The following is a 25,920-nucleotide window of genomic DNA, read 5'->3' as shown; positions in this document are numbered from 1 at the left end:
GTGACGCTGCATAAATACTAAACCATACTAAACCTCGAAATACTTATATACGATACGAAATATATAAGTGTTCGTTACCCGCCTACTCGTACTGCCGAACCGAACCGCCATACCGCCATACGCACACTGGCGAAAGTCGAACGTAAAGGTTGGTGCGCACCCAGCGTGAGCGCCGAGCACCACAGGAGACGTTCAATTTTGACATTGTGGGTGATGTGAATGTGCCGACCACACGCAACGGCACAATAATAGACTGTGAGTTCACGAGAAGTGTTACACTCTGCATGGACTAGATCTTCTACTGACAAGCCCATTCTCTGCATTGCCAGAATTGAAGACCACCCATGACGAAGAGGAATTGTCCGAGTGATCGTGTACGGTGACACGCATACGTTCTAGTACGTGGCCTTAGGAATAAATAGCGAGCTTCCGAAAACACGATTAATAAATCGCCTAATTCCTGTGAAGTGTCTTACATCACGTTGCTGACCTTTGATTTGGGAACTTCCTCTATCGTATCGTTTCCGTAGAGTGCTGCGGATCCGCTAAAACTCCCAAAAGTGTGCTTCTTTCGCATCCGAAAAGGAGTCACCGTCCTTCATCTGTTGTACTGCTAGTAGTAATGCTATCGCATTTCATACGCGTTTGGAAGTGGGTCAAAGAGTACAGTCATTTTTTCTCGGCCCCGCGAAACCCGAAAGTGTACCACGTGACACGAGCGAGCGCACCAACGCGCCCGCCTCGATTTCTGAGCTCTCAAGCATACAGAAGAACTACTGCATTCCTTATCTGCCGCGAAGCGACCTTCAGGTGAGCTCTGACCTGAAGGTAGCTTCTCGGCAGATAGCGGCGGCAGTTCATTTTCTGTACGCTTGATAGCTCTCAAATCGAGGCGCGTGCGTTGGTGCGCTCGCTTCGTGTCACGTGGTACACTTTCGGGTTTCGCGGGGCCAGGAAAAAAACTCCACGCAAGGCATACGCTGTAGGACACATTTGCGATGGGTATTTCTCGACATGCTCTACAAATTTCTAATTCACATCTCGGCGATAACACAAGCAATTAAAAAGTTAGCTAATTACATCGCGCCTAAGTAATTAATCGGCCACCATGAAAAAATACAAGCGGTTGGAACATAATATTCTGCAGCTCTCTTTCGCCTATGACGCACGGTGTTCTTGCTTTTTTTTTTTTAAGACCCCGGTGCACGTTAGCCTGGACACCCTGTATATCTCACTAGGATGATTAGCAAACGTTCCTGTGAGCGCTCATTTTCGAAACTGAAGCTCATAAAGAACAGCCATCGGACAACTATGACGCAAGGCAAACTTACTACCTTGTTGAAAGAAGCTTTGTATGTATTTGTCCTTTCTATGTGTTCCAGCCTCAGAACATCAATTCCCATCATGTTCTACCTCGTCACTGTTATGCATAGAAAGAGACGATTTTACGGAGCTCATTACTAATTTTTCAGTATGGAAGTCTCGGAAGGTTTCAATTTACGCTGGCGGCGTAATGTAGTCTTGGATGGCTTGCAATATAATTGATGCATGATCTTGGGATATATCAACTGAAAAAGCTACGATTAATCTTTCTGGAAACTGGGTGGTAATAAACGAACCAACTACTGTGCATTGAACACGTTCATGTATATATCGCACGGAATAGTCGCACCGAAGTTAGGCATCTTTACGGACTATAATTAAGGCCCCGGGTTTTCCGCGATTCCGAGGAATTCGGAATCATCACGGAATCCTTCGTTTGGCACGAAATTTCACGGAATCCCTCATTTTTAGGGGTGTGCGGATACTCGAGTTCTCGAATTCGAATCGAATATTCATCACTCGAAGTATTCGATTCGAGAATCGAATACCCAATATTCGGGATTCCGAATATACGACTATTGCCGAAAATGAACGACGCCTCCCGGAAGCTGGCTTCACCTGACGCTTCCCTGCATGAGGTGAAGCCTGCTATATCAAATTGAAGCCTGCTTTAGAAATTGCCCATGCTGCACCACCAACACAGACAGATTGTATTTTAGCTTAAGATAACCTTTAGCTTAAGATAAGATAAGCTGAGGAAGGGACGGTGTCCCTCCCGTGTGCAGTTTAGCCGTGGCACTGGGGATTTTGATTTGATGTCTGGGACGTTGCCTTAAAAAGTTGACACTTAAAAAATGCATACAGCCCAGGAACAAAAAATTGTGTACTAAAGATGTAATTTCCCCAGGGCATGTATTGTAAACTCCTTCCTATAAAGTTGCTATAAACTGTGCAGATCTGAAAGATCTTTCAGCAGGTATAAAATGATTGCAGGCGACAGATCGCATCAGGGAAGAACAAAAGATATCATGTATGTAATGCTGAGCCACTACAGTGCTTTGAGTCTGTAATTTTATAAAATATTTTTCGTTGGTGGGGGGAAGCCGTCTGCAGCCTATACTCCAGTAGTAATCACTGACCACCAGTTATGGCCACTAACTACTTCTACAGTAGTTTAACTATAACTAATAACTACTTCGCGATGGAGTAGTTTAACTAGTAGTTAAACTACTTTTCAGGGGAGTAGTTAAAACTACCGCAATGTATTTTAACTACATCTATAACTACTTAACGTTGTCCATCAACACCAATCCCTTGTAGTGTTCTTGGACACCTAAATACGAATCACAAGCAACGATAATGACATTTAAAATATACTTTTGTGCCTACGTCGCTTAATTCACATACTGTTGTAAAACCAATGCCTGTCTCTTGTATATTATGCGCTGACAAAAGAGCTTGCTGCGGAAATATTTTCTATAGAGTGAAAGCTCCCGCTATAAAGGTACGTACAACATGCGACGGACCATGTACGAGATTTACACTCATAGACGCCTTCGTAACAGATGAATGCACAAATATTGCGGTGGGTGTCGATTGTGCCACTGTGGACCGTAAAACATTTTCGCTTAGCCACGATGATCGATCACATAGCCATCCTATGTGGTTATGTGCACACCAGGACGGTAACCAAGGTATTACACAGGCTGCTACGATCGTCAAATACAAAGCTTGCAGCGGGATTCTTTCGTGCCTAAGCGACAAACTAAGTTGCAGAATTATTTCCCAGCAAATGAGGCTTCCCCAGGCAAGTATTAAAAGTGAAGATTTAGTACACATGCACGGCACAATTGCTCTACACCTCCGTTCTCATCAGACAAGTAGCTGAAGGTAAAAGTCGGAAGCACAATCGTGCCGTAAAGCTTGCGGCAAAATCGAAAGTAGTTGGCGCCTGCAGTAACCTAACTACTGTAGTTAACTACTCGAAATAGTAGTTTAACTAGTAGTTGCCACTACATTTCTGCAAGTAGTTGATAACCACTTTTTTAACTACAATCAGGTAGTTTAACTAGTAGTTTAACTACATGTAGTTAACTACTGGCCATCACTGCTGACCACGACAATCAGGAAACACACAAAGCCTCTGGACGCCATTAAATTAGCAATTAGAGCAAATAAGGACCAGGGGGATGAACGTGTAGTATATTTCTATTGTCGGGAAAAACTCACGTGACCTCTAGCGTTGGGCCAATCGTAGGACGACGGTTGAGTAGCTTTTTGCTTTGCTTTTTTTTGTCTCCCTGGGTGACCTGTGATGCTGGTGGTGCTTTCCCTTTCTCATCTGTTCTCTCCCTCTCCCCCGCTTTGGCGGTTCTGGATGGTTGTGGATTTGCGTTCACGTCGAGTGAAATAAATAACAAAATGCGGAAGCGTTGGCTGTTTCTGTTACACAAAGTGCTTTATTTTTCGGGATAGGTATTTCCAAATCATAAACTGCAGTCTGCTGTAGCTGTGCAAAACACGAACATGATATGAACATTGTTTCTGAAGTTTGAGTGATATGCCGAAGCAACTTTGCATTCACTGATAGCTGATGTCTCACGTGGAAGATTTCACAGTAGAACAACAGTATATTGGCTGCACACGCACACACATTCAAAGATCCGGCATGACAGAGAACATGTCCATATCCCTTTGCTGCTTGTGTAGGAGTCTGGTTGACCCGTCACAAAGGAACTTGTGCAGCTGCTATGCCAAAAGATGATGCTCCAACCACTCTGAGTGGCTTATCCATTCTACTGTATTCATGCAGATGCTTTTCTGAAGCAGATATATGACTTGAGTGCTTATACCTGAACAAGAAAGATAGTGCTGAGAAACGTGAAAACCAAAAATTCTACCTGCCAAAATGCTGCATATATGCCACAGGTGTGGTGCTATGCTATGCTAAGCGGTAGAATGGAATAGGAAGTGACGCCTGTCATCGAGTGGGTAGTGGAAAAACACAGTATTGGTCCTCCTTGAATCGTTGTCGCACTAAGCAAGCGAAGCAGACCTAGCTGCCTTCCACTTATCTATCACTGAACTGACTTGCAGAAGTATCCATGAGGCACCGAGTTTTTCAGAGTCGGTATCGACAACATGTTAGAGAAGGACACTAAAAACCATCCAAAGTGGTACCTGCATAGATGCTTTGCTTGCGTCCATGCTGCACCTACCACATTTCGAAACTTTACGGCGAGGTGCTCCGGCACCGCCGACACGGCGTCACCGGCTTGAGTGTTTCCTGATAATCGTGGTCATAAAAAATAAAAAATAGATAGAAATACAGTAGAGAGAAACAATTTAATTGAAGATCAACGATGCCATATCTTGAAGAAAGCGGTGCGGAACCACCACTGACCATCGTTGGGCACGGTGGTTGCAGAGACAGGTGGCTACCTAGCTGCAAAGCATCACACCAGATGGCACCACCGTTCTCCTTGTGACCACCAGTTCTGTACATTCTGGGACGCCAGATGTGATGCCATCATGGCAGGTCTGGGCAGGTTAGGACAGCTCTGGACAAGCAAAAAGAAAAACACTTATAATCGAGACACAGGAATGCAAACTGCTGTGAAAGGAAGAACAAAATATGCTAACAAGGGACACCATCAATAGCTAACAACAGAAAGGACTAAGCACACAACAAATCTGCCCACTGTCCACCACAGCAACAGTCACGAGGAGCACAGAACGACACGTCCGTTCTATCCGAGAGCCAGGCGCAGAACCGAATCGTGATGCTTTTTTCTCCTGTATAAAGTCACGTATCTGTCCCCCTAGCAGTTACTTTGTGAGCTAATTTCATTGCCAAATTATAAAGAATCATGCCAACGCTACTCTCGTCCCCGAGGCCAAGGCAGCTTTCGTGGAAGACAGAAAATGGCGGACATGCATTGACAAGAATTGCAACAACCAACGTCTGACATGCACGGGCACATCACTGCTAATCGCAAACAACGTGGGGTCAAAGATATCACGAGGAGTGCAGCGTGCCATGTCCGTTCCATCCGAGAGCCAGGCAGGGAACTGAATTGTGAATTTGTGATGCTTTTTTTCTCCTCTAAAAAGCCACCCATCTGTCCCCCTTGCGGTTACTTTGTAAACTAATTCATTTCATCATGCCAGCGCTACTCCCGTCCAGATCAAGGGTGTGGCAGCACTATCGTCATCGTCAAGACAAGAATGATACTGCTTCAACAAGAATCTTTCTTGTCAAAAAAGAAAAAATACAGAGCGACCAACTAGTTGCGTCAAGAAAGGAAAGCATGCATCATAAGACAGAACAGGATGGGACAGGTATGGGCACATCAGGACATTGCTCAACGAGTACTCTCACGCGAGGAAAAATCGCACGACTGCTAGACAGCAAAGGAAAGCAAGCACCGAGAAAGCACTGGTCGGCAGAGTAAGCCTAAAGAACATACACTTGAACAGAGTGGAAAAGACACACACCAGTATCAAAGTATTTCCACGTACACAGCACTCAGTCAAAAACAGCCCTCATCGTAAGTCCGCTCGACACAAAATCCACCAGAATCAATGCCATCCACCAGTGAGGAACCACACGTCCGTACCAGCGAGAGGCAAAGAGAGAACTGAGCCCTGCACCCTCTTGTTGCTCTCACTCATTGGTCGTGACTTCATCCCATTGTCTCGAGGCTACACTGTTTTTTTTCACTAACGGTCAATAGTCAATGCAACTTCTACAGACAGGTCCACCTGAAATAATGGACCACCACTGCATGACGTCATCGCATCCTGTCTGCACCTGCATGGTGCAAGGATGCATAGGTCTGCGCTAGACAGCGGCACGGAGCTTATACAAACCCTCCTACTATTTATTGAATCACTATCACAAGATTATTTCCTTTATCCTACTATTAATGATATTCACTCTTGCATTAAAATTCAGAAAAGCTATTACAGAAAAGCACCTTTTTATTGGAGACCATAGGACATGCGAGTACAATTTTAGTAGCTATAAATTATATTCACTCTTTATGAAAAACACCATGCATGAAAGCTGAGAAAAACTGCCCGTAGCAATTAAGTATTTTTATCCTAAAGACTTACTAAATGACTATAGACTTACCAAAAGCACCCTTGCTACTTTCACTCATTAGAACCACAACAGCAGTAAAATTCTACTCATTATAAAAACTGCTGCTCCTGCTTCCTGGAATATATAGGAGATAATAAGTGTCCTGGAACACCCGACGGTCATCACTAGGCTTATGTAGTGTGCGAGACACAACCTTTTCTATGTCACACACACATTCTCATTGTCTGAGGCTGCATCTGCAACGACAGCGAGCAAAAAGGCGCGAAAGTCTGGGGGCAAAGTTCCATTCGCGCACGACCGAGGACTAGACAGGATCTCTCCATATACAAAGGTTCCAGGAATTCCTTCGATTTGTATTCCCAGAATGTCCTGAGGTTGACACTCGCGGATTCTCCGTGAACAGTCATTCAGGTACACCCTGTGCCAGTCCCGGCAGGTAGCTCAAGGGACGACAAATGCCACCTTGTTCCATTTTCCTGCTAAGACTGCAAATATTGAGTGACACATTTGTTTTGCTTTCTGGAGCGATCCCAGGGGCAGAATGACATATTCGTCAGAAGAGACGCTCCCCTCCGAAAACGCACAAAGGCACGTGATATGGAGCATTTACCGCGGAAAAGACAGAAAAGCGCGATTCTGTAGCACTGTTTTTGACTTTTGAAGGTCCTACCCGGATGTCTCAAACCAAAGGAGTAAGAAACATATAGACTTCGCATTGCTAGTTGACACTTCAAGCAATTCGTCGCTTCAGTAGTGTGTGTTTGCTAAATGTAATTAAACTTCAATAGCGCACCCTTCGTTTTGTGTCGGAGGCGAGCAGTACTCCCGAACCTACGGCGGATCGCATAGCAAGCAATGAACAGTGTCTGATTTTTCTTTGGAAGGGAAAGGAGCCTACCTGCTTGATGACAATGCACGGAATTCCAGCACCTTTCGAAGTGGGTTTGTCGGCCTTTGTGTGGTCCGGGCAAGACTTCTTTTTCTTTCTTTCTATTTTTTTTCTTCTAGATTCCTGTCTTTTTAAGTCGCCGCACTTATTTTCGTTATGGAAAGTACTACACTTCTCGCGGCAGTTTGTCAATATCAATCAGTGAAATCAGTGAAACCAAACAGTTCTCAAGACTGCGTGTGGTTTCTGACGAAAACAAATAAGGTACAATAAAACGATGCTAGATTATGTCCCTGCTGCGTCATCACACTCTCCTGCATCAGTCCTTGATGACTTCCTAGGGGCAACCTAAAGAATATCGTAAGGACATGTGAGAGTCCCATTTTAACACTTCAGGGATACCCTGAGGACCGATTTCGCCCTCCTGCGGACGTCCTGCCTGTCCTGGTGTGATAACTGAAGGATATCCCAGGGACGACAGTGTGTTCTTAGGGAGGAGCCTGATACTGTGGCAGTGGCACCCGAATGGACAATGAGGAGGCTCGTTCCTGGTAAACTGTGAGACTCCACTGTTATTAGGCGCGAGAACTTCTATGGGGCCACTGAAAAAAGCACATTAAACTGTGACCTGCCGCGATAGTCTTAGTTTCCGACACGCGACGGCAGAGCCTTGGTACCATGTTTGAACTGTATCTGTAGCCACTTCTGTAGCCACCATAAAACCAGCACAACACACAAACACTCCTCTAGTCGTAGACTGCCGTTTGGACCCGCCAGCAGCAACAGTTAATCACGTTCTCCCACCGTCGACGCAACCATGTGTGCTTCGGAAATAAAAAAAAAGTGACACTACATCCAAATGTGACGAAGTACAGTCATAAGTACATCAGGTATTTCAAGCCGTATCACGTAAAGTGGGACTCCGCAACAAAATCACCACAAAGGTTGTGATATAACCTTTGGGATGACAGGAACATGTACGAAATATCTCATTCCAAAACTGCGCAACTCTATAACAAATTACGAAGCAAGCGCTTCGCCTCTGTGAAGCGAGAGGTTACTGAAAGCAACACACCGCTGACATCATCCGGCATCTGGCAAGAGAGAATGCAGGTTTCGAAGCAGACGACAATGCTGGGTGACGCCACGGTATTCCTCCTCCAGACGAACCGTCGTTGTATGGAGCTCTGTTTTCTGCTCTTGGCATTTTGGTTTCGGTTTGCTATTGTCATCATTAACGAATTAATTGCTCACACAAAGTGAATGCGAATATTGTGTTCTGTATCGAGGGGGTGGTTCGTGTACGGTATGATGCTCAGCTGATTTTTTTCCTTGTGAAGTCTCCCTTTAACAAAACGGAAAACACACGAAACGTATGCGCATTCCCTACTGTTTACCTTTCTGTCGTTCGCACATGTAGTCCACAAAGGGCTCTGGAAAATGGCAGCACGTCATTTCGGGAGATTCGAACCCGGGTACCTCCCAGTCTCGACGTGATATGGCCAGCACGCTCACTCAGCCACGCGAGCTGATCTTCCAAATCCTTCGCATGTAGACATATAAGGCCAGGATGTCAGCCAATCGCCGCAGACGATTTCAAACACAGGCTTTCTGTGGCTCCCAGTTGCTCATCTCCATTGCTTCAGCTGCCAAAAGCAGGCTGGCGATCAGACTAAAGTGCCGAATGCAATCTTGTCATCATCATCGAGGACTGCAAGCAGCCACGGTAGCTGATTTCAGGTGTAAGGAAGTGAATGACACAGTTTGCTGAACTCATCTCTCCCAATGAATCTCACCCAATGAAGCTATGTCGTACTGAGCAGCATCGGACAAATAAAATTGGCTGCACCTGGCTCGTAGTAAAAGTGTAATATTGGTGGTTCGTACTAGAGCTGTGCAGGGCTCTAATACGAATCACCGTGGGCCGGGCCGGGCCCGGACCGACAAACATGATTCGAGAGTCAGGCTCGGCCAGGTCACGCAGCTAATTCCACACAATGGAGGACTATTAGTTCATATCATCACGCGCTTGCGTCATTCCTGTGCATATATTTGCAAAGACAAGCAAATGACACTGCATTATGCTTATGATTCGACGCTCTAGAACATTGTCAAAGCCACTTCACATTGCTCCTCACGTATATTTCACAATCACGTTCGCAAAGCTTGGTGAGAGGGGTAGGGACTGGGAGAAGGAGTTTGTCGACAGCATCCTCTACCTCCGCAAAAACCTGATAGTGTAACGATAATGCCCATGCCCGCTTGCGCTCTGGATTTAATTTGGTATCGTGCTGTTACGGTGTTAAACGGCCAGCACTTGTGTGTTTGTGGCCTTTTCTTCTCTTCTTATAAATTTACTTATAAATTTGATAAGCCCCAGAAACGCGTACGTCACGGCTGGAAATACTAGGCCGGGATCTATTCACCGAGTCACCGGGCCGGGCTGGGCCGCATAAAAATATGAAAAATATAATTTTTCGATGCCCCCAGGCCAGGTCAGGCCTAGAAAAGTCGGCCCGTGCAGGGCTCTAGTTCGTACGTCACCCAAAGAATAGACTCTAATAAACACCGCCTTTTAGAAGTGATGACCTGGCCACCGGAGAAGTCACAAAATTGCTTTTCTGTAGGAGTTGTCCCGCAGACAAGCCAGGTTATCACATGCGTGGCTCTGCTGGCTTAGTCTGAACTACAACCTCCGTTGGCGCGCAAGATATCGTACCTTGAACATGAGAGAACTGATGTTCTGAGGCTGGAACAACATAGAAGGGAGAAATACATACAAAGCCTGAATTTGCCTAAGAAATTAACGATGAAAGATGAAAGTCAACAGCTGGCTAATTTTTTCAGTTGACTTTCATCTTTCATCGTTATATCGTACCTTATCGAGGTAGAATATCGTTGATGTACAGTCATGGCTCTTATCTACACAACATGAGTCCCACCTACACCTAGGTACAGCCTCAGCAACAAATGTGGTCTGCACAGCACCAGTGGGCTTTAGGCACACAGGGCACCTTTGCTGCTTGATTGATTTGGAAAGAAAGAAAATAGTAGTTTGAACCTACAGGATAGCCCCCTACCACTCCTATAAAATCCTCCGGACAGTTCCGTTGCTAACTGTGTTGCAAAACAAGTTCCCCAAGGAGGTCACCAGCACCAAAAGTACTAGTAAGGCAAAGCAATACTTTATTCACTACTCGATAAGGTGTCAAACAGAGGACTGAAATGCAGATTTAACATTGTTATAAAGCAACAGAACGTTATGTAGTACACGGTTATGTTCAACATTTGCAAATGAAACAATTACAGGGTAAAGAGAGGGCATTTTTATAAATCGGTCCCACGCATACTTTTATAAAATATGTACACTGTCATCTACCTAGCAGACATCTACAAGGCCTTAGAACATCTTGGAGGGTCAGGCTTGCACCTCTTCAGTCTGTACTGTCAGTGCAACATGAACAGAGGATTATGCCTAACCTCTCTTTCTGTCTGCAAATATGCCACCTTCCACTGTGTTAGCAGCACAGTGTACCAACAGCAAGGGCTTGAGACACATCTCCAAGAGTCTCTATACAACTGAAATCCAGCACACATTAAGTTGCTGGAAGAAAGGAGAATGCACAGCCAGGACGCAGTCAGCATATTTACACGTTCCACACTGCAACTGGTCAACACATGCACAACAGAAGAATCACATGCCGAACGAGCTGACCTCCTTACAAATATGTGCATTTATAAATATGTCATTAACACATTTTGCATTGTGTCATTTGCCTAAGTCAGAGATGATTAATGTGAATGCACTTCCGTGCAATGTTGCCTGTTGTAGAGAGAGAGAAACAGAGGGTAACAGAGACGTGACAATTTGCTGTCTCAACAAAGAAATTTGCTAACCAATTACACAGCTGGATTGTGTGCTGCGCACAGTCCCACACCAGAAACACTTTGTATAGATGAAACAAAGATGTAACGAGGAAAGCAATAACTAGAGTCACGCACCACATGTTTTAAAATATTCTGCCAGTGTGTATTTTGTGATTTCAGAGCACATGATTGTGTAAAATCCCCTCTAGATCTCGTAAGAGTTCATGCTGGAAAGTAAGGAGAATCTATGTTTAAAAATGTCGAGAGTGAGCATTTCATGTCTCTGCATTTCAGTCAGAACCAGAAGCTGTGTGCACTTAGTTAGAAACATTGCCTGCTTCTTCCTCTGGTTCAAGGTGGGCATAAATGTTCTTGCTCGTGTACACCTGAAAGAGAGGACAGCTCAACTGTTATATCCCTGTACAATGCATTTTACACACTTGCATTCAGTGATGGGCAAAGTATCAGGAAAAGTATTCAAGTAAAGCACTAAGTACTTACAAAAGTATGCACTTTAAATCAGTAAAAAGTCCTGCCAGTGCTAAATACTTTAAGTAAAGTATAAAGTGGTGAGAAATGTACTTATTAAGTACCCTCAAATCCAACATGCTGTTTTTATGCCCCGCTTTTCAGCTCTTGACAGAGACAAATGAACATACATACATTCAAATGCAACTCCTCAGACAAACCACACATAGACGCTATACGTACGAGCAAACAACACAGAAGAGCACGTTTAGGCGTGCCAAATTATCGGCACTGATTGTATCACGAACTGGCTAAAATAGGCCAAGGCGCAGCGCTATGAATACCACAACGAATATTGTGGTGCCGGCTGTCATGCAATGAGCTATTAAAGCTCATAGAAGGATACTTCAAGTACTTCAACAGAAAGTACAACAGAAAGTACAGCAAAATGTACTGCATGTACTGCCCATCACTGCTTGCACTGTACAACAACATAAGTACCTACCACTTCCTTATCATCATCTGCTGCAGTTCCAGACTTTTGGACACGTTCACCATTCCTACTGCTGTAGCTCTCTCTCAAGTTTGCTTGTTCAGGGCGCCGTGTTCTGTCTGCTGGAAATAGTGCCGTAACAGATGTGACCCAAATCCACCTTCAGGTGCCACAACAATTAGGATAAAGGATCTCCATGCTCCTCCCACACATGAAGGTGCACAAACATGTAAGACATAGAACAAATGTAGCAAGCTATGTCTTCTTGGTAGAAATGCAAGACATTTAATAAGGATATTGCAACCTTTAAAGCGTAACTCAGAACGTAGGATTACAACCCAACTGCTTCGGGGTTCCCTTCATTATTGCTTTCTATGGTCAGATGTTGTTTGCCTAGAGATATCAGGTTGAACGAAGTTTTTAAAACAAGCCAATGCAGTAAGCTTGCAAGAAAGGTGTTTGGATTGGGGACACTTTGTTACTGGGCCACACTTAGGAGTCTTAGCTTTTAGCAGATGAGATATACTCCGGTAGAGTGGGAGGAGTCAGGTCCAATAGTAGAGCAGACAATTGAAAAACGGCAATGAAAATTCCTAAAATTTCTTCCCCTCCATCTGTACTAAACTAAACTAATCTTTAGTATAGTCACAACAGGCTGAACAGGGCCGAAATTTCGCATTCAATTTCACAAACCAATGTGTGCTCTGTTTGATGAGAGCTGTTGATCAACTCTCTACTCAATTCGGGAAGAGCGATAAAATGCTGAAGGACATTTTAGCAACACAATACTTCTTCGAGCAGTGGCAGCATTTATTCTGCTTACTTCTACTTTCTCTGCTTGACAAGACTTTTCACTGACTAAACTGTGCCCGTTAGGACATCATCGTCCACGGTTGCAGATTCTTCAAAAATATTGCTTTTAGTCATTCACAGCGGTTCCCATGACGCCACCTATGAATAGCCTCCACAGGCATAAGTTACACTTGTCAATTTTTTCTTTGGAGAGATTTATCTGAACCCTACTGCTGTAAAATATCCTGCACAAGACCATAAAGACCTATATGGGTGGGCAAAAACTCTCACAGTAGTTATATCCAAATTATGACGCGGGGATATTCTCAGGATTTTCATCCCGGGGAAGCGGGGGGGTGACACCCACGTTTGCAGCGTTTCTTACTTTTTTGGTCTTTCGGGTAGGCAATTGGGGGGTTGTTGCAAGATTTTGGGGGGTGCCTTAGGGTGGTGCTGGGAAAATCCCCGCGTATTTTCCGTTTTTGGCCAGGAGGTACACGTTGACAATCTTTCACTGACCTTTTGATGGTGGTGGCTGATCGTGGGGCGGAGCTCTGACTGCTGACTGCTGGTCACTCTCCTATGATGTAGATATTGCGCATTAATTTACAGAGACCGAGCGAGTGTTTTCATACACTTACATTGCTCAACTGCCTGGACAGCTTTACATCGTCGTAGTTCTCGCGACTACTCGACTCTGAAGAACGTCGAGAACGACCAGATCCCGAGCCTACACTGGAGCGCCTAACTCTCTCTTCTTTTCTGAAACAAAAGTTGACACGCAATATGTAATGTGTCAAGGCTGAGCAGTATAAGCAGTAAATTAGGTGTAGAAAAAAACGGTGAACTGTCAAAGATTTAAGTGCAAGCATTGGTATAACGGTGCTATCAGTCCTCCATGGTATGTGCATAGGTAGGGCCCTGTGTCTTAGGGTAAAACCCATTTTTAACCCCACCCCACCCCCAATTTGCATCACCATCTGTTCGGGTAAAGCTCAAAAATGAACTTGCAAAGTGCCAATTCAGCCACCAACACGGGCACTGGACAATGCTAAGTGTTGGACACCACATACAGCTGTTCCGTATCTTGTGTAAATCTAGATGCGAGGAGTGTTTTTTTTTTTTCCACCCGATATCACTCGATTTTACCCTGTTTTACAGCCCCTGAAATACAACCCAATTTTTACCCCCCCATTTTCAAAAAACATAAAACCCGAAAACACAGGGCCCTCTATGTGCATGATGCCTTGATCTAGGCTCCACAGTCGTGTTCAAAATAAGAATGCCATGTTAAGCCTCGCCCCATGCTCATTCCTATTCGCTGCAATAGCTAGCCGCGTTACTCTATATTGCGACAAGTAGTGCATGGACACTGAAACAAGCGGAGCCACATCAGCGGCACGTGGTGTCACTGCAGTGCAATTTCTCCGGTGGGTTAACTCAGCTGGGGTTGACAGACTACATTTATTTTGCCGTTCTTAGGCCGAACACAGGCATTAATTATGTGACCTCCTATCATTTAAAATGAAAGTAAGCGTGTGCATCTACAGCTAACTGCTGTCCCCCTTGACCTGGTGCTGGAACAAGACAATGAATGGTCTGCGCCCTCGTCATCCCCGCTGGAGTGTAGGTATGTGTTTTGTTGACACGCGACTACAATGTAAACATTTAAGAATTGTCATATGTGAGACTGAGCAACAACATAGGCTCTATTCCTCGGTGTAGGGTAAAGCCCAAAGTACACTGAAAACAAACTTGCCAGAATGAAGCATGGCCCCCAGATTTTTGCCAATTTAAAAAAAGAAATCATATAAAACCCCAAAACACAAGGGCCTATGTGTAGCTGTAAGGGTATGAAGTTGAACGCTTGGCAGTACCTCTCCATGAAAGGTTCTCGCACTTGGCGTCGTTCCTCCTCCTCTCGTTGCTTGGCAAGGCGTTCTTCAATCTCACGCTCGCGGGCCGCAGTGTCAACTGGGCGTGCCCCGCCGAAAATGGCCGCTGCTGCCTTGGCTGGAGGCGGAGCCTGTTTCGGGGCCTCCGTTGACCTCGGCTTCAACTGCAGCTTCTTCCTCTCCCTAGGCCCAGATTCTGCCAGAACAATAAGTGATACACCTCTGTGTGACATATGCTACCCTGCCGTCGTTGTCGTCAGTCCAAACAAAATCTACTTTTGACAATGTACTTCCCAACTCCATGTATTGCAAATTTGTGACTCTAAGCAATCCACTGACTTTGAAAAGTGTGCCTACAGATGGAGACACAGCAGACACACTACAAATGCGTTAGGCATCTTTACCTTGTCCTCTGTCTCTCTCATCCCTGTCACTCTCCTGATATTTCTCTCGGGGCTCATCCCGAAAACCGCCATAGCTTCCACTTCTGCCAAACCCTGCACGACAAAAGGTGTGAAATCGTCAGAAGCTTGACCCATCATTTATGAAGGTGCAAATTACAAAACAAAAAATCTTCCATGCCTCTGTCGTCACGACGTTCAAAGCTGCTGCTGCCGCCGCCGCCTCTGCGATCTCTGTCAAAGCCATCTCGGTCACCACCAAAACCTCGAGAAGGCCCACGAGAATAGCTGTCTCGGCCATCACGGTCACGGCCGTAACCAAAGTCACGATCCCGATCACCACCATCCCGATCAAAGCCACTACGACGGTACCTGTCCGAGTCTTCAAAGCCACCTCGGCTGCCACCATCTGAAGAAAATGTTTTACGAATATGTATAGCCACATGCGAGGAGTAACGGTGCTCATTGTAACGCTAGTCCACAGTATATTGAAGGTCAAACAATCCAGGGAAGAAAAAAACCTGAAAGTTGCCAATATATTATCTGCAGTATGGTGCTTTAACAACTCACAGGAATCAGGTCTCCTTCCTTCATCAGGCTCATCTCTAGGCGCTGCTCTCCAATCACCCAGTGCACGTTCACTTCGGCCAAAATCGCGGTCGCGGTTTCCGCGGTCACGGCCTTCATTGTCAGCTATCAGAAAACGGGAACAAGACATACTGCTTACGTGTCGAAATGGCTAAAGCAGTCCACTCGGTCATATGAAGGGCTTTGAGCTTAATGCAGTTTCCAATAAAGGCTTATAAGTGCCTATACACATACTTTCTTTATGCACCCCCTGCCTACCTACACACAACCTGCCTCCTGTTGTAAATATAACTTTTCAAACCCACATCGGGCATACAACAAAAACCTCAGTTTATGAGCTCACTTCCTTAAGAAATGATTAGGTACCTGTGCCTATCTGCACAAAGACTGTAGTAGGATCCTAACAATAGGAAAGTCCTGAGCTGGATGATAATGCCATTTATGGCTGTAGTATGTGCCTGAGCCGGTTGTTCTCAAGTTCCTTAATGTCAGGTTGCTGACATTAGAGCACAGTTTCTATCTAACAGGTGCAGGTTTGCAAAAAAATTTTAAAAATTGTCAAAGCAAGACACCACACTTGCACCATTAGCATACGAGAAGCTTCGGGGTTGAAATAAACTGGCAAGCCACAGTTATTCCTCTCAGATTCGTATCCTTAACAATGCTTTCTCTCTGCAATTAATTATACTTTTCTGTTTAGAACACAAGAATTTGGAGATTCCTTTAACCCCTGTTTTTGCTATTAACAACATCCGTTATTTTCAGTTATTTTTATTTCCAATGTTTCTAGTTGCACGGTTATCAACAATAACTCTCTCTTACCATGCTCTTCTGCCAAACTCACTTTGATAGATCGGCCTTTCAAGGACTGGAAGGTAAAACAGATAATGCATTTTATTGTTCTACAGGATTCACCAGCACTTTCATGTATTTCATCAAAGCTGGCAACCTTTTTTAATTCAGAGGACTGCGTACTCACGGCACATACCTCATTATTAAAGGCAAGTGCTTCAAGCAATGTGCTGCGATCAGGAAATTCCGCATAGCCAAAGCCACGCATACGGCTCCGTTCTCCACTTTCCCGAGGCAGCCGTACAGAGGACACCTGAGCACAGAAGAGGTAAGCTTCAGGCAATTCCAATCTCATACTTTCTTTGTTGCATGCATAGTGTGTGCTGGGAAACACCCAAAGTTCAGAGCAGGAAGTCTTTTGTGCATGTATTGCACAAGTGATGCATAACTTGTCCGCGTTTCTTCCCGCTTTTCCAAAGATTGTTATTCACCAGTGAGAACAACAACACTACCGTTGTGCAAGCAATGAAAATGATTTTTAAAAAGTGGGAAAAGAGAACAGAAAGGCACATGCTATTAATGAGGTCTAAATACAGATTACTCCCATTTGTTGAAGACGAGTTTGTTAATTCGAATAATTCTGGTAAATTGACCAGTGCTAATGTGTACGCACACGTGCTGGACCACGCCAAGCTGCGGAAAAGTTGGGCCTCTCAGGCCTGTCGCAGTGAAAGAAAGAAGGGAGCTCAAAAATTGCTTGAACAGCACGGTAAATGGCCATTTACACATTGAGCAAATGGGTAGAAAATTGTCTGTCACTATGAAACAGTCATCATTAAAACAAAGTGACACTGTTTGTACACATTGCTGCAATGTCGTCACAACCTAGCACACATGCTCTCGTAGCAAATAAATTGAAAGCAAAGCTGAAGCTGGCCCATCTGTACCCCCCTACAGATTCTTATCCGTGTGTGTTACTCATAGAATGTTACTTTTTCAAATTTCATGTGCTTGACGAAAATTGCTATTTTCACGTGGAAAATAAGACACCGTCCACAAGCAACAAAACATCCGTTCTTCAACATCACGTGCAATGTGACTGGCATGCGACTTGCAAAAATGTTGTCAGGCTTCCGAATGTACCGTAATTTCATGCGTATAAGCCGCACCACAGATAAGCCACGGGGCCCTTTTTTTGGGACCATTTGAAAATTTTCCTGCACATAAGCCACACCCGCATATAAGCCGCGGGCAGTACACCAAAATTGAATTGTACGTTAAACCACGGACGAGTTCATGCAACTACAAAATCAACATTGGTTTTAATGCAGCACCGCATAGGTCCACGACGCGGGGCTTTCATTGTTTTCGCAACTGCCTCCAAAGTCTACGCCATTTTCCTCCAGCTCCTGACACAGCGCTCATCATCTCTCCCTGCCAGCTGCCCTGTTTCCATGCTGCTGCACAAAGTCCACAACTTTCAGCTTGTAGTCGCTGTCGTAGCTGTGTCAACGCGTTGGGCCATGCCTCTCCTCCAACTTCAACTGTTGTGTCGGTACAATTAGCCGCAGACGCTGTCTTCTCGTGAAATGGCAATGGTCGCTCGGGTAGCGCGTTTTTAACGTCAGGCCGCGTGTAATGAACTCCTTTCGTGGAATTTCCCGTACAGTAAAAAAGGGAACAGCTATGCTGGGGAATCCCAAGGGGACACATTCCAGGGACCGTGCGGTGTCCAACCAAAAATAGGAGGTCCGTTCCCTCTGGAAGGCGTGCATTGGTCAGTGACGGCTATATGGGGATAAGTGCGATGGGGGAAATGTCACCGGATAAGCTGCACCGGCATATAAATAGCAGAACATCTTTTGGGGGAAAAAAATTGCAGAGGGTTATGCCGGGGGTTATACGCGTGAATTTACGGTAGTTGTTTAGAAAATGATTGTACAAGCAAGTGCAAATCCGCGTTCGAAGAATCCCAGATTCACGAGGTAAGAAAACAGCACGCAGGCTCATAGAAGCATGGCTAAGCATTGACATACAACAGTTAAACCATCTACGAAAGGAGTAAAGGGAAAAAAATGCAACCCCGAAGCTGGCCTAAGCAGGACCGCATACCTTGAGCTTGCGGAAAAATTTAGTGACATCATCGTCAGTGATGTCGTAGGGAAGATTTCCAAGGTACACTGTGTAAGGTGGCTTGTTGGGAACCCTGGCGAGATCCACATCTGGTCCCCTAGCTGCTTTGGGTGCCGTGGGCAGAATGATCCTCTCATCCTTTTTGTAATCTATTGTGTACTTCTCTGTAAGCACAGGATCTGCAGTCAACCAGCCAGTACCAGCTAGGCTAATTAGTCGCATAGTATCCTTCACATCCACAAATACCTTATAGATCTTGCTAGCACTTTCATGGTGACAGTAATCTTGAAAAACCTCAGCAAGGAATTACTCAGTGTTACGTACTCTTCTGGATTACAGGAGTGAAATGGACTAACTTTAAAATCTTGTTTTTGAACAGAACCTCTCAGAACAGCAATCAAGCCTACGATGACAACGTCTTTGCTCTCTATCACACATATCGCTTATATATGTTCAATACTGTCTTCAGTTCTATCGATTAGATAAAATTAGCTGTTAGTATACCAATATTCTGCACTTTTAGTAGGTTCTGGACTGAAGCCATGTAAACAGTCGCCAGGCATAAATGTGTATCTCACATTTTAAGTTGCCTGTCTCAAATAAGTTTTGGATAATCGCTCCTTGCATGCGCACTACAAGACCACAGACAGTTACTACAAGAAGTAGATACAGCAGTAATTTTTAGTGTTCTCTGCATGTGTTGTAACCAATACGTGGTGGCCACTTTGTCTCGGCTTTGAATACAGCCTTAAAATCCTATAAAACTGACTCCCTCACCATCGATAGCCTCATTTTCCATTGTATCTGCCCAGTTGAGTCGTCGAGAGGTGTTGACCACAGCATACCCGGAAGGTGCATCTTGTTCCGAACCCAAGAAATCGTTGAGATTGAAGGTCTTTCCTTTTACTTTGTGCTTTTTGCCTGCAGAGAGCGGTAACGTCGTGTGTCAGCATTCCTGCCTCACTTCATCACGCAACCATGTTCCTTCCTGTTTATGATATGTACGGAGGCAAGCAACGAAGATAAATTCACATGCTCCACCTCCCACGTGTTAATCAAACATTTCTTCAAACTCCAACACGCTTACAGAAACACGAAGGAAGACCAATTGCAATTTAGGGCGCGAAATACTCCGCCGGTACACACCTACGCACGCATGGAAGTATCACATGAATTCCGATGCGACATATTGTAATCGTTATGAACACGTCACACTACCTGGCATCCTTTAATGAACTCTAGAAGTTATTGCGACTTTAATCACGACTGCACTGTGAACGCACAACGATAGGCAGAACACGTTGATCGCGTTCGAATTTACACTTTTGCAAGGCGCTGTGAGAACGATCGTTAGCCTGTTGTGCACATATTAAAGTTTATGAATTATTATTATATGACATTATATTTTTGCTGGTTTTTATTATTGAAAAAGTAACAACGCAGCTTAATTTCTGCACATGCTTAACTACTAAGCCGCATTTATGGCGGGTCTCCGGTAGGTAGGACTCGTCAGCACTACCATATTTCACGCATGACTACAAGAGCACAGGCTACAGACTATTTTATGATTGGATTTAACAGTACACGAATTCATCATCAAATGCTCGTAGCAATTCTCACGTGATTTAAAATATGAGGTACGTATAATCGCAAATATAAATTTTAGAAACCACACGTATTGACCTACCAGTAGACGCCATGTTGAATATTTTCGTATGCCACCAACTTTTGCTCTTTCGAAGACCCTTCAATTAATTTTATATGCATTATAGTGGACTTCGAATAATCTACTTTGAGGACGTTGTTGAACGCCATTCAATGCGTGTTATTACAGTAACTATTTCTTACGTCAGTAAGTGCTCCTACTATTTCCGCCGGCGTCATCGCTAACGCTAGCATTTAAATTTCATGTTTACGCGGCTGCCGCTGTGTTGTGCGCTTGAGTTTCACTTTTGTTGTCAGTGATTTGTGTCAGTGTGTGATTTGTGTTTCCCATTGCATTCATGTGGTTAAACTAACTCACCTCTGCTTACTCTGAACTCATCAGTGAAGGAATTAACGTCATGTCTTTCTGATTTTCGCGCAGTAAAGACCATGATGGAGCAAACACCTACGCAAGTTGAGCCTTCACATTCCGTTCGAGCGTTAGACGCCTTTGAGGACTATGATACTGTCATTAACATAGTAAGAACAGTGAGTTCTCAATCTATGAGTGATTTGGAAGACGAGAGGCTCATTCAGAAGTTCAAAGACAAACTTGACAAGTACCTGGAACAGCCACACCTTCTCGACTCGTGCATAGATGAAATAGTGAAACAACTGTTGCTACCCGTCCGATCACGAGATTGTCGACACGAGACAGTGCACAGGTGTCTCAGGTACCTCTTGGTACTTACCCGTGTTCGTGGATACAAGGTGATCGCGAGGTGCTTTCCGCATGAGGTGCGTATGTGACAATATAATAACTGAATCCAAAGCACACGTACACGAAAATAACAATTATATCAGCAAAAATTTAGATGATCCAGTTGCTCTTAGCATACCTTCCATGCCTACAAACTGACAGGTCAGCGTGGGGTGGCATTTCGACCATTTTGATTGTGTAGGTCGAGGACCTCTGAGACGTCAGTGAGAGCAGAAGATGTACCGTTCTTTTACAGTTCTTGGCTCTGTGTTAACCCTTCCTTTTGCTTCGTAGTGAAAGTGAACCAAGACACTTAACCCAAGTTAAAAGAAAGCTGTTTCCCCAAAGCGATGCTGCCCTCCAGTTTGTTACTGTTTCATCTGATTTATGAAGATGTGAAGCAAAAGTAAATGGTGTAGTTTGTGGTCTTTGACCATATACTACATGTGGCCAAGGTGCCGTGCCCGTGGGAACACCACGTATAGGTACTGATAGCAGCGTCTATACAACCATCTCACATACAGTTTTGTTCCAACACTAAACAGCTACACTGGAATCATATGTGAAGCAGTGGTGTCACTAGGGGGGTGCAGTCCACACCAGTACCGCTGCTTTCCCTGCAGCACGCCGCCGCCAAAAACAACACGGCGCCCTCTGGGAGCACATGATTTTTTTGTCTACGTGTCGAAAAAAAGGTGTTGTTTGTCGTGTATCGCCTGGTATGGAAAGGCATAGGCGGAGAGTTTTCAGTCAAACGTCCAATATCCTAGACCGAACACTAATTCAGTGCCGTAAGGGGTGTCTAATGTACGGGATGGGGAGGGCTTCTCTGCTGCAGGTGCGGGGGCATAAACTTCATTTTGGTGCACGGAGGTATCGCAGGGTGTCTGGAATTCCCTGTTGTAAGGCAAACTTTTACAGGATATGCATCTTGATGCATCCACTTCTTGATCAGATATCTCTCCATCGGTGTGCAGATTCTAGCAAATTTGAAACGATACAACCTTTGGTTATGAAATGACACAAGTTTCTGCATTTTTTTACTTTCACTTTTCCTTCCTTTTTCACAGGCTTCTCATAGCAAATTTTTGCCTCGAACTATGGCCATCAAATCAGTGCTGGGGGTAATCTGTTGGAAGTAAGGCAATATTGTAACTAAGTTACCTTTTGATAGCGTTCAGATTAACTTGTTACTTTGAGTTTCATTTACTTCTTGTGGAACTCCTTCCGTTCTTAGATAAACTGGGGTAAGTTCAAAGTCCCTGGTAAAGTCTAGGGTAAAAATAATGTGAGCTGCATCAATAGCATAGCCAGAAAAAAATGTTGAGAGAGGGTTCTATGAGAACTTCACATGGGAAGGAGGTTTTCATCCCCTTTCCAGAGCACACTACCAAAAGTACAATTTCGGGTCTGGCGGTTGTACTCCCAAACCACCTCACGCTTCTGAGGTGACAGCCATGTGCATGCCAGTTCCTCATGCATGACACCTCCTCGTCTGATTCCATGCCCTTGTTGTGGGCACCGAACTGTACGAATTTAGTTTTGTACGTATTTCTAATTTCAGAGGGAACTGTGGAGTTAGATAAAATGCCCTACCTTGCGCGGTTCTACGAAACACACGCAGAGGATTGCAACTCTTAAAATTTCAATGCCTGCTTTGTGCTCCATTGACAAAGTTTATTAGGAAATCAAAATCATCGAACACCAACCGAATGAAGCATGTCAAGTCACGTCTTCTTTCATCAAACTGAAGACTGGTATAATTTTGATGTATTAAAACTATTATAGAGTGTCTTGGACGACCCATTGGCGCATCAAGATATGAATGAATTACACAATGTCAAGAAGTAAGGGATGCATACTACGTTAAAAATAACATTTTCTGAGGTCACTTAGGATCTTCATGTTCAGTTTGATTGCTTGTATCTTTAGCAAGTACGTTGAAAGTAACTCGTTAATTTCCCAAAGTAACTTGGGAACTTCAGGTACATTTTCATAACTTTGTTAGTAGCTTGAGTGCTTCAGGCCCCCCCAACTGAATGTTACAAGGATCTTGTCACATACAACACGAACATGCTAACAAGTTCACATAAAGCAATATTTCAGGTAAATGTAACTTACCATGAGATAGATAGAGAGATTTCCGTGGGGGGGCCTGGCCACCCAGGAAGTTTTTTTGGAGGGGGAGGGGGCTCGAGTCCCCACCCCAGTCGGCGCTTATGTGGGAAGGGATCCATTATTGTGTGTCTACAGTGGAAGGGGATGCAAGGAGCTCCTGCACCAGGTGATGCATACCCTAGTGACGCCACTGATGTGAAGGACACTCAATATTTGTTTTTGCACATGTTTGATTGACTTGTCACTTGTTTCATTATTGTGTGCTGTTTTTTTACACACTGCACACACAAATATTGACTTTACTATCCTGCACTGTAAAGCTTTAGTATCAGTTTTCTACCCCTTTTCAGATCACTGATGTTGAGCCTGTATTGCAAATGCTGGAGGAATATACACTTGATGAATCGTCTCCGAGGAGCAGCTTGTACATGCTGCTGTTATGGCTTTCCATCTTGGCAATGGTCCCGTTTGAGCTGTCAAGACTAGAGTCTGGAGATGGGCTTAATAAATCTATTGCAGAAAGGTATGTCAGATTCTAACAATCTTGTTCCAGTGAGTCTTCACTGCTGACAACTGCAACACTTCAAAAAAGTGGAAGATTCTTCAGCAAACCAGAGCTTCTGCTATCAAACCACAAAAGTGAAATGAATGTATGTTGCAGTGTGGGACTCCAGGGATGTGGGTGACCTGCCCTTTTAGTTTTCAGTATTTCAGTGAATATAGAAAATTATATTTGTTGACTGAAGAGTAACTGCCTTCCACTTCCCATGTGGTGCGTGTCAGTAGATGCAGTACCAGTCGAAACACCGTGCATTAAAACACCCATTTTGCTCAACTTTTGGGGGTTCTATCATCATCACATCAAGCCAGAGCTTGGTGGCCCTGGTGCTGTGGTGAGAATTGAGATGGAAATGAAAAGACAATAGCCAAATTGGAACCATTTAGCTTTCCAGATCTATCAAGCCCCTTGAAGGCTCCACCCAGAACACATCACAGCCTTGTAAGATATGTGGTGCATCATGGCAAGCTTCTGTAGCACCATTAAACAATAAATCATCATGACAAGATACATTTCCCTGTTGGAATACTGGAACTTGAAAGTAAAGATACAAGCTTCGTAAAAGGGACTAAACCACATTTCCAAGTTACCTTTACAATGATTTGCCCGTTAACGATAGTGCTGGCCAGAATTTCAGGACCTACAAAGGGGACTGAGTTGCTGCTCATTGCATGCCTTTGTTTGAAGAAGCAGATGAATTGTTGGATTAAGGGAATTGAAGATGAAATACTGGGACAATCTGATGATGCTGTTCTCTCCTCTGCACACTTGCTGCATCCAGATGATGGTAGCGATGAAACTGACAGCAGGGGGTGATAATGACAAGGATTGCAAAAATCCTCAGCACTGCATCTGTGTTCTTGTCACATAGCTTTCAAATCCATTTGTAGGTAGTGTTCTCCTTGTTGAAATTCACCTGCAAAACCGTGCTATTGACTTCAGATTACAACTTTGACATTAGGATGCATTGTGTATATTATCTGAGTAAGCAGTTTTGACCGTAAGAATCTGATTGTTAAGTGTTTAGTAGTTGTTGATATTGCCACAAAAAAGCCTGCTCAGTAGCATTATGCACGATATGCAAAGTAATCCCTGAAAAGATAGGAGGTTCCACAACTGGTAATGAAAATATTGAACATGCAGTGTGGGTAAACCAATGATTCATCTAGTGACACTGGCAAGTAGCATTCTGTGTTGGATATATTTTGCATAGGAATATTTTTTTCGTGTTATTGTGTGGCATTTCTTTTTGCAGCACTTGGTAAGCATATCAAGGACAGCGATCAGAGTCTTTTTAAATACGAGTTTATTTAACTGTTTTGTGCAGTTGCACATTGACAGCATGTGAATGTTAAATTAATCTCTTTGTTATGTACCTTCGAGGTGCTCCACCTTCGAGTAGTAGAGGAAATCATGACTATATTCTTTGCTTTCATCAATCCTCATACTTGGCTGTTTCTTGTTTTCAGGGTCTTGAACGTCATCAAGGAAAATCTTAGGAGACCAAGCGAGGCAAACTTAGGTTCAGCAATTGCTGCTGCAAGGTTTATTGGGCGACCTGATGTCACTCTCTCTTATTTGGAAGGTTTCATCTCTTGGCTTCTTGAGGTAGATTGTTATTTATTTATTTTTTTAATTCCGTGTTAGCGGCCGCAAAGCAGCTGTAGCTATGAGCGGCGTACAGATGTGGAGAGAGGACAGCAGGAAGGAGTGGGGGACAGGAGGGGTTAGTTTGTGTCCTAGGCCGACGTCAGGGGGAACTGTGCCGACATCCATGTTGAAAGTCTTCAAGAAAACCTAGGGAAAAACTCAGACAGCACAGCCGATGGTAGGATTTAAACCCACGACCTCCCAGTCTACAGCATGACCTTGGAGTAACCACCAGTGAGTGGTTGCTTTTATCCACTCAGCCATGCTGCTAGTACTATAGTTATTACAGCATTCAATGTAATGAGGGACAAGTCCTGGTTACATACAGTGTTATGCATGTAGATGTTGTTGCTGCTTTATTATTTTCTATAAATAGGTGACTTCATAAAATTATTTGTACATATAGTGGGGTCACTGGCTTAAGCAAAGTCAAAGTGAGTC

General features: G+C 44.2%; 2 protein-coding genes across 7 annotated transcripts in view; one reads left to right on the top strand and one right to left on the bottom strand.

Moving 5' to 3' along the window:
* Positions 1 to 10,482: 10,482 nt before the first annotated feature.
* On the bottom strand, positions 10,483 to 20,463 carry LOC135385687 (eukaryotic translation initiation factor 4B-like). 5 transcript variants are annotated; one of them, XM_064615145.1, is made up of 13 exons: positions 20,436 to 20,463; positions 19,526 to 19,669; positions 18,728 to 18,927; positions 16,812 to 16,928; positions 16,646 to 16,691; positions 15,806 to 15,928; positions 15,417 to 15,644; positions 15,239 to 15,331; positions 14,817 to 15,030; positions 13,581 to 13,701; positions 13,459 to 13,519; positions 12,160 to 12,269; positions 10,483 to 11,572 (listed from the first exon to the last, which is right to left on the bottom strand). In XM_064615145.1, exons 1-13 carry the CDS (start codon positions 20,446 to 20,448, stop codon positions 11,504 to 11,506), a joined length of 1,539 nt encoding a protein of 512 aa, XP_064471215.1. In that variant the 5' UTR covers positions 20,449 to 20,463; the 3' UTR covers positions 10,483 to 11,503. The 5 variants fall into 5 exon arrangements, with proteins under 5 accessions (XP_064471215.1, XP_064471217.1, XP_064471219.1 ...); XM_064615147.1 differs by having other exon boundaries at positions 12,160 to 12,266; XM_064615149.1 differs by having other exon boundaries at positions 18,728 to 18,912.
* LOC135385686 (tubulin-specific chaperone D-like) overlaps positions 20,236 to 25,920 on the top strand; it is a 21,390-nt gene continuing 15,705 nt past the window's right edge. The window contains exons 1-4 of one of the 2 annotated variants that reach the window (XM_064615144.1): positions 20,236 to 20,385; positions 20,835 to 21,190; positions 23,621 to 23,793; positions 25,299 to 25,437. In XM_064615144.1, the coding sequence (XP_064471214.1) occupies positions 20,843 to 21,190; positions 23,621 to 23,793; positions 25,299 to 25,437 (660 nt within the window). In that variant the 5' untranslated portion in view covers positions 20,236 to 20,385; positions 20,835 to 20,842. Of the gene's footprint in view, positions 20,386 to 20,651; positions 21,191 to 23,620; positions 23,794 to 25,298; positions 25,438 to 25,920 lie in introns of those variants that run through there. The other variant, XM_064615143.1, reaches the window with a different exon arrangement.

Source organism: Ornithodoros turicata, chromosome 2, assembly GCF_037126465.1.
Source record: "Ornithodoros turicata isolate Travis chromosome 2, ASM3712646v1, whole genome shotgun sequence".
NCBI classification, from domain to species: domain Eukaryota; kingdom Metazoa; phylum Arthropoda; class Arachnida; order Ixodida; family Argasidae; genus Ornithodoros; species Ornithodoros turicata.
The sequence above is the reverse complement of the archived record's forward strand: the minus strand, read 5'-3'. Positions and strand labels throughout refer to the sequence as shown.